The sequence below is a fragment of the Ctenocephalides felis genome, unplaced genomic scaffold (assembly GCF_003426905.1).
Source record: "Ctenocephalides felis isolate EL2017-DRISC unplaced genomic scaffold, ASM342690v1 CF-g0.4_SCAFFOLD_03572, whole genome shotgun sequence".
In the NCBI taxonomy this organism is placed as follows: Eukaryota; Metazoa; Arthropoda; class Insecta; order Siphonaptera; family Pulicidae; genus Ctenocephalides; species Ctenocephalides felis.
The window spans coordinates 45,141,966-45,151,369 of NW_020539726.1; the positions used below are offsets into that span (position 1 = coordinate 45,141,966).

Genomic DNA, 9,404 nt, shown 5'->3' on the forward strand with positions numbered 1-9,404 from the left:
TTACCAAACTTATTGGTAATCGCAAACACAGAAAAACAATTTTTCTACCCGTACTGCGTTCGAAATTTTTTTTGGAAACCTGTAGTGAAATTATATTTTCACTTTGAGTTTTACAGCTCATTTCATAGGCGACGCACCTCATTTCGTTTTCATTTGAATTTCACATTCATTTCAAAGGCGGCGAAAAATAATAAATATTATTTTTCAATGATTTAAACAGAAAAATTAACAAAAAAACAACGATTTTTTATATTTCTTGATTTTTTTATATAATCGTTAATATATAAGACACCAAAAACTCATTTATTCCATATAAATGTATGTAAAATGAATGGTGGTCCAGCCAGACTTTTCCGACCGTTCGAAGGTGAAAAATATCCGACCGACGGAGGGTTAAAAGTGAAAATTTGTGTCATTTTTTATTGAAAATTCGACGCTCTGCAAAATTTTTGAAAATTTTTCCATGCTATTTCCATACAAAACTTTGATTGAATTGCGCTCTGTCTAAAAGACAATATTAAGAGCTTAAACTTTCATAAAATTGTTTTTAATCAATTTGGAACTATTTGAGCCCTTGGGAGCAAGGGAATTCGAAAATGTCCATATTAAGGACCACCCTAATTATATATATATATAAGATATATATATATATATATATATATATATATATATATATATATATATGAATGTAGTATGTCGATAATTATTTGTAATGTTATGAAAAATGATGATACGTCCAGTAATGTCTCGCACGTGTTAGTCATCAGGTCGCGTGTTGAAGTTTAAATAAAAAACAAAATTATCAACCCCCGATTGAAATATTTACAAATGTATATATATATATATATATATATATATATATATATATATATATATATTACGATCAATCATTACATTATGCTACCTTTACAACATTTCATCCCTTAAGCAGGTGCATATACATTAAATACTAAATATGTAAGTATATGAGTGAGCTTTAGAACTGTAGATACAATTAAAATTTAAATCCGCAACATTTTTGATATTTTTTAAAAAAAAAGAAAACATTTTTTTTGAGTTCTAATTTTGCATTTTTTTCCATATCTTCGAAACGACTGGACCTGTCTTTCACAAAAACTAATCAGCAGGTCTTCGCATCAATAGAAATTCAATGTTTACTAAATCACTCTAATCGGTTGAGCGGTGCTCCCGAAAACGTCAATGAAAAATCTGTATCCTCACAAACACACATACACACACACCCACACACATATATCAATTTTTTCTAAGGTATACCAATATGTTCAGAAATATCTAAAACGTAAAAATATTGAAAAATTATCATTTTCATTTTTTGCGATAACTATAAAATAAATAACTAATTAAAAATAAATATAAATAAATGTAAAATAATGCAAAATTTTAAACTTCTCGTAGGGTAAGTCATAGTAATCGTCAAGAAATCGAAAATGAAAATTTTTGCATATCTTTACGTTTCAGAGGTTTCTGAACATTTTACTGGCATACCTTACAAAACACAGATGTGTTCGGATATAAATTGTCGTTCACGTTTTCGGTAACTTTTTTGTTAAACCGATTGAATGATTTAAAAAAAATTCGATTCCTATTGTTGGAAAGACGCACTAATTATTAGTTAATTAGTTAATTAGCTTTTTTTCGAACATAGGTCCAGCCATTTCGGAGATAAAAAGCAAAAAGTGCAAAAAATATCAGTTATTAGGAAAACTGGATGATCTAATCCAAAAAACATTTTGCTTGTGTTGAAATTGTGAAGTTTATTTGAAGATTAGTTTTTGTGGAGGAAAAAAGACATTACCAGTTATTTTTGATTTAGATTTTAATTTAGATTTAAGTTAGATGATTTGCTTAAGAAATGCCATGCATAGGAATAGATCTATATATTATTCAATAGACATTTTATTGTTAAGGGTTGGCTGGAAAAAAAATTGCCACAGTGGTTTCCATCATTACATCCTACTGTTTGGACCAATAAAAAGTAAGTGAAAAAGAGAAATGCCATAAGGGTTGCAAACATCCAAGGGACGTCCTCGCCACCTGCCCTGGGTAATTCTCAGACTTTGCTAAAATCACTTTAGTAACAATTTACCATAACATCGGTCCATCATAACATTTGCTCTCTCTTAATGATGTTTTTTCCAATTTCTTTTCTAAAGAAGTCGCTAATTATCGACAAAATTTACATAACAAGACGTCACCCTCCATCGTCCGTCCTTCGATTCGATTGGCCGACTCCCCAAGCGTCCAGATTTTTCATTGGTCACCCCATGGGGTTGAACGTTTTTTTATTGGTCGAGAGTTATGTGTGGATTTGCGTAATGTTGAAGGGGCGGTTGGGTAATGATGTGACGGGATAGACGACAATATATATATATATATATATATATATATATATATATATATATTGTGTAGATGGATAGATGAATAGATAATTATTAGATGAATGTGTCGGTGTGCGTTCAAAGGTAAATTGGCAGGTGATTCCTCACGTAATTCGTGGCCCTAAAAGTTTACAAGTTATTTCAATAAGTTCGATCAAAGGTTAAACACGTCCAAGACTTTTTTCTACTCGTGACATATTAATAATTAAAAAAGTGTTAAAATTAGATTTTTACTGAAAGTGGATTCAGTGGTGATTAGTGCAATTTCAAATAAATATTTTTGTTTCAAATATAAATTTTGTTAAACAATTTTTATCTTTTTTCACTGAAAATAAATCATACGTGTAGGTCTCATAAAAAGAATATTCTTGATTTTCAAATAACGGTTCACAAATAAATATTGTTTTTCAAACAATTATTCATTAATTACTTATACAATCAATTTTCTCAAAATAAATTCAAGTGAATTCAGTGATAATTATTATTTAATTATTATTTTAAAATCACAGTTTTCATTAAGAGATTTATTCTATATTCAAGAAGTTTGCTAGTTAATACCATGAATTAATGTTTTAAACAATTTATCTTTGATAATTTGTCTGAATAAATTTATATAGAAGTTAAAGAATCAGTTATAATCGCCATTATTGCATTTAACTTTAAATTTATTATTTTTATTATTATTTAAAAATAACAGTTTTTGTTAAAGACATTTTTATATATTTACGTGGTTTATTATTTAATTAAATATAAGTTAGAAATCTATTAAAATATACCACCTATAAATTATAAATATATATTAAACAATTTTCCAATAAATGTTACAAATTTAATTTTACTTAGTAATTTTATTTCATAATTTATATGAACACTTTTGCATTAAAATTGTATTTAAAGAAGTATCTATTAAATTAAAATCGACTGTTAATTAATAATTAATGTAAAATTTTATTTTATGATTTGATTATTTAAAAATCAGATTTTAGCCAGAGTGTGATAAATTATATGAATGTTTTCTTAATTGTTTATTTATATTTTCCATAGGCCTCTAATAATTATCAAGAATCGTTTCCATAAAATTGTTGAATATTTTCAGAAGATTATTAAAATGTGCTGATAAACCAAAAAAGACATTTTGGTGATTATAAATTTGGAATAAAAATGGAATGTGGAATAAAAAATTTTTGATCAAAATTAAATTTTAGGACCAAAAACAATGTTTTTTTTAAGCTTGAAAGTTCTCTACAAATGATAAAATAAATTAACAAACATTTAAATAAAAATTATTATAAGTGGCAATTATATAATTTTTTTCAGTGATAATAAAAATAGTTTATTAATTTTATTAGTTATAAACAGTTAATAATTACAAAAATATATTTTAGTATGTGATTTTTTTTTAAATTAGTTTGTGAGTGAAATAGTTATAAAAATGTCGGCATTTTCTGCTTTGCATTTATTGAGAAGTTACAACCATTTATTTATACCAGGTAATTGGAATTTTGTCCAGATTTCTAATCCTTAATCGTAATTGTTTTTCTCAGTAAAGTTTTTTTATTATTATTAAACATATACTGAATTCACTGTCAATACAGTTCTATTTTGTACTTATGTACTAAGTGTTGTGAGTAGAATCCTTTTTTGTTATGGCACAATGATTCTTCGATAATTACCTCCTTAGAGTCCTTGTTTCTGATCCATATAGAATCATTGATATATCGTTAACAAGTCATTTTTGATCTTTTCTAACATTTTAAATATACTCTTAATATCAAGTTCTTTATACTAATTCTGGTTTAAAGTTTTATTAAATTTAAGACTATGCAGACAGTTTTTGACGATTTATGTCCTTAAAGATGTTTCTGATTCGTAAAGAGCCACAATGCAGAATTTTTTTAGTTTCTGAGTCAAGTCGACAAGTTTCAGTTTGCCAGTTAGTGGCATCTTCATATATATTTATATTTATTTATTTATTATATTTTCAGAGTTGTCCAGTTACGGTACAGTCCTACCTCTGATTTGCCAACCAAATTTACAAACCGACAACAATTTCAACATTAACCAGAAATGCACAGAATTCAGTAAGTAAATTGTATATAAAATTGTTTAAAATTAGTAAAATTTATTTTTGTTTTATATATGAACTGCTTACTTATCGTAAGATAAGATAATTTCCTTCGATAATAAAATCTGGTAAATATAAGAGTGCTACGAAAATTTTTTGTAAATTTAGTCCATAATTATATATGGGCGCTTGCATTTTTTTCTTGCTTAACATGAGATAAGATAAGATTTTATTAATTATTTTAAAATTTATTAAATAAAAAAGTATCCTCAAATCAATCAAATAAGTTGAAGAAAAGTAATGATAAATAAAATAAATTAATAAAAATGTCTTAGGTTAAATCAAATACCGGTATGTAACTTCGTTCGCACCTAATTTTGTTAGATTAGGATAGAAAAAAAGAGTGATCTTGTCCGTTGAGTATTTTAATATAATTTTTTTCCAGAAGGTCTACTATCCCCCAGAGACATTTTAGCAGATAACCAGAAGATAAATTTGAATCTAAAAACTGATTCCTATATAATTCCGCCGCTTGTACAGAGTTTGGATTTTAATATCAACTTGGGCGACAGATTATCGAGTTCAAGTAAGTGAAAAAAAAAATAGAATAATTACTATAAATTAGTAAAATAATTATTTGTATACAAAATGTGTGGTTTAATCTAAGATAACATATATACACAAAATAAGAAAAATTACTAATTGAAGATATTTTAGCAGGATTTTAGAGCCTTCCTAATGTTTAACAAATTATTTAGTTTCAGGGTCGTGTAATTCCCTTCAAAGCCCCCAGACGCCTCGAACAAGAGGCGAAAAGAGACCCATCCCTGAAGAACAGAAAGACGAAAGGTAAAATATAGAAATAAAAATAATATTTATAATAATACATTAATAGTTTTAATAGAATATTTTAATTTCCAGATATTTCGAGCGACGGAAGAGAAATAATAGAGCTGCTAAAAAAAGTAGGGATGCCAGGAAGATGAGGGAAGATCAGGTAATTGGAGACGAATTATTTAGTATCAACCTTATTTTTTACTTAAAAGACTTAACAGACACAATCAGGACACTTTTAGTCTCTTAATTTAAGTAAACTCCTAACACTTAACAAATTGTAAGACTCGTATGCAGAAAAGATCAGCAATTTGGGGCAAATATTTTAGTCTCCAACTCACTTTTTCTCTTAAGACATGACCACTTTTTTGGTCTTTATCTAATTTTTTTGACATCAAATAAGCTAATTCTAAACGAATTAGCCGAAAGCTGTATATAATTTGGATAAATCGTTCAAAAGTTACAAGCGATACAATAAATAAATGCACCACTACTTAGCAACATGTAATGTTTGTGCCATACTATATATAGTACAGCGGGTCAAAAATATCCAAAATGGCGTCATATGCTAAAAATGCATGTGGGGTATCAAATGAAAGGTCTCGACGAGCTCATAACAAATATCATAGTAAAGTAAAGGGGTTTTTGGATTTCAAAAATCAAAATTTCCAAAAATTTACAAAACAGCCAAAATATAACTGAATCACAAATAATTAGGGACAAATATTAGAGGAATCTCGACGATCTTATTTTTTCGCAATATTGATTTTTTTGTACCATACTATATAAGTACAGCGGGTCAAAAAGACCCAAAATGACGTCATATGGTAAAAATGCATGTTGGGTATCAGATGAAAGATCTCGACGAGCTCATAACAAATATCATAGTGAAATAATAGGGTTTTTGGATTTCAAAAATCAAAATTTTCAAAAAATTGCAAAATAGTCGAAAAATAACTGAATCACAAATAATTAGGCACAAATATTAGAGAAACCTCAATAATCTTATTTTTCGCAATACTGATTTTTTTGTGCCACATTATATATAGTACAGTGGGTCAAAAAGACCCAGAATGACGTCATATGGTAAAAATGCATGTGGGGTCGACGAGCTTTAAACAAATATCATAGTTATGTACCTTAATAAGTAATAGGGTTTTCGGATTTCAAAAATCAGAATTTCCAAAAATTTGCTAATCTAGTCTAAGAATAACTGAATCGCAAATAATTAGGCACAAATATTAGAGGAATCTCAATAATCTTATTTTTTCGCAATACTGATTTTTTTGTGCCATACTATATATAGTACAGCGAGTCAAAATGACCCTGAATGACGTCATATGGTAAAAATGCATGTGGGGTATCAAATGAAAGGTCTCGACGAGCTCATAACAAATATCATAGTAAAGTAATAGGGTTTTTGGATTTCAAAAATCAAAATTTTCAAAAAATTGCAAAATAACTGAATCACAAATAATTAGGGACAAATATTAGGGGAATCTCAATAATCTTATTTCAATACTGATTTTTTAAATTTTCTTTTCCCAGATAGCCCTAAGGGCAGCGATTTTGGAGCAAGAAAACCGACTGCTCCGAGTCCAATTATTTCAAGCAAAACAAGAATTGGCGATGGCCAAGGAGCAGCTGACGCAGCAGCAATTGTTCAGCCATAATCATGAACAAACAATTTAATAAAATACAAAAAAACACATTTAAGCTGTATTTTTGTTTAATATAAGTTGTATATATTAAAAATGCACGAATGGGACCAGTCGCAAAATTCCTTTGATGGCAAATGAAATAGATTTCGAAGACAAATTTTGTTATAAGTACGATGTATTCTATTTGTTATTATAAATATCAAATTTACAAGATTTATCATAGTTAAGGTTTAAAAGTGATTTTAATGTGGTTGTGATCGTCTTATCTAAATATATATATATAAATATAAATATTAGTAACAATTTTAAGCAATATTTTAATATGGCACCATAGTTATTATATTAATAATTGTGCACATCACGTGTGAATAAATTACAATTTTAGATTTTGAAACTAAAGCATTTTTAGATTAAAAGCTTTTCATGAATTTGAGATTTATAAGGTACAGTTTGACAAATGAAAAAATTTAAATAAATTATCCTTTGTCTGTATCTGTATGCCATCTAAAATTATTATTGTATTTACATATTATTAAAAATATATTTCAAGAAAATAATATTAATAATATCTTGTGTGTATTCCTATATTGAATATTAATAGTTTTTGTTAACGGATTGAAACAGAAGTTTTATTTTATATTTAGAGTACTGCATCTAAATTAAGCTAATTTAGAGCCGTAAAGTTGACCAATGATGGCAAGACTACGTTTCGTAACGTTTTTCATATAAAATGATACTAAAAACTGTCAAGTTTTTTAGTAAAAAATGTACAGTTGTGCTCTCACATGGTTCTACTGTTATGATCAGAAATAATTATGAAAATGTTTTTATTTTTGTTGGTTTCCTAGTGACAACGAAAATGAGAACATTTTAAGTTTCCACCGCAAAAACGTGTAAAATATTAATTTTAAGTAATTTTTAATCACTCATGCATAGAAAACTGACTGTTTTTTTTCAAGTCATATCAAACATACGCATTTAGTTGATTATGGTTTCACATTTTATTAGATTTATATAATCCATAAATTATATTTATATATTTGTTATTATAATACGTTATTTTATATTATTGCTATTTTTTTAAAGAACATTGTATACTTGTGTGTGCATGACTTAGTTTAGAAAAGCGTTTTTGATTTTAATTGGATTTCTCAAGATATAATATATATATATATATATATATATATATATATATATATATATATATGTTTAAAAAGATTTATAACACTACATTTTATCAAAATGCAAATATGAAAACTAGTTTTAAACCGCAATTAGGATTTGTTACAAAGTTACAATTTACAAATAAAATCACATGACACCACGTCATAAATATAAATTTACACAATATTTGTCTTAATATATATATATATATATATATATATACATATATCATTTATAAAATTATTTATTAATAAAATAAAACTACGTATATTTGTCTTAAATAATATTTGAGCTTTAAAATTAGATCCAGGTAACGGAAAAATTATATATAAACAACTAAATATGCTCTTTTAGCATATTAATGGAGTTTAAATATTGTCACAAGAAGATAACATTTTTATTATATATATATATATATATATATATATATATATATATATATATATATATATATTCTATAAATAAATGAAGATGTTTGATCTTAAACTTTATTAAATAATTTAGAGTCAGTTGGCAGTTTAAAGTCGAGATGACGAAAGTGCATTTATAATCATAAAATTATATTAATTTGTAAATAAATTATATAAATAATTATGTGTGTATATATAAATTCTAATTAGTTGTGTAAAAGTTTGTGAGTAAATAAATCTTTGACATAGAATAATCGATGACTCAAAAATAATATTAATAACAAATGATCAGGGATCAGGGATCAAAAATGGGAAAATTCAAATAAAAACCAACAATAAAATATATACTGTGACTCCCAAACTAATAAAAAATTTAATCAAATCTTGAACTAATTTAATATATTAATATTTGAATATTATATATAATAAACTATTTAACTAATTTAAATATGTGTTTGTAATTTTAAGTTTTTTGCAAAATTTCTTAGTAAAGTTAAGTAAAGTTTACTTTGTGAAGTGAATTGATCTTAATTATGATGACAATTTATTATTGTTTTATTTTTTACAATATTCTTTTAACTTATTATATATTGTTATTGTTATTATTATTAATTTATTAAGTGTTTGAAATTTTATAAAAATAAGTTTATTGTTTAAGGTGTTTATATTTACTTTTAGGGTAAAAAATGTAAGACCAAGTAACTTTTATTCTTTGTTTTTCTTTTATAAAACAAGTTTGTTAGAAGTGTAGCATTTATGATTGGAGCACAAATTGAACTATTGAATAATTATTAATTATAAACTAATCTCTATTTATTTATTTATTTTATCAAAGTGTTTGTTTGAAAAAAAATGTGACTGAATTTGCCAA

The 9,404-nt window shown here is 25.9% G+C and overlaps 1 protein-coding gene across 1 annotated transcript; it reads left to right on the top strand.

Moving 5' to 3' along the window:
* The first annotated feature begins 3,831 nt into the window (after positions 1 to 3,831).
* LOC113388576 (thyrotroph embryonic factor) lies at positions 3,832 to 6,990 on the top strand. Its single transcript, XM_026625945.1, has 6 exons — positions 3,832 to 3,889; positions 4,385 to 4,480; positions 4,913 to 5,050; positions 5,229 to 5,313; positions 5,386 to 5,461; positions 6,847 to 6,990. The coding sequence occupies exons 1-6, from the start codon at positions 3,832 to 3,834 to the stop codon at positions 6,988 to 6,990; spliced, it is 597 nt and encodes a 198-aa protein (XP_026481730.1).
* The last annotated feature ends 2,414 nt before the right edge of the window (positions 6,991 to 9,404 follow it).

Coding starts and splice junctions, on each gene's coding strand:
- LOC113388576 (XM_026625945.1), top strand. CDS start 3,832: ATGTCGGCATTTTCTGCTTTGCATTTATTGAGAAGTTACAACCATTTA. Junction 3,890..4,384: donor CAACCATTTATTTATACCAG/GTAATTGGAATT, acceptor TTATATTTTCAG/AGTTGTCCAGTTACGGTACA. Junction 4,481..4,912: donor CCAGAAATGCACAGAATTCA/GTAAGTAAATTG, acceptor TTTTTCCAGAAG/GTCTACTATCCCCCAGAGAC.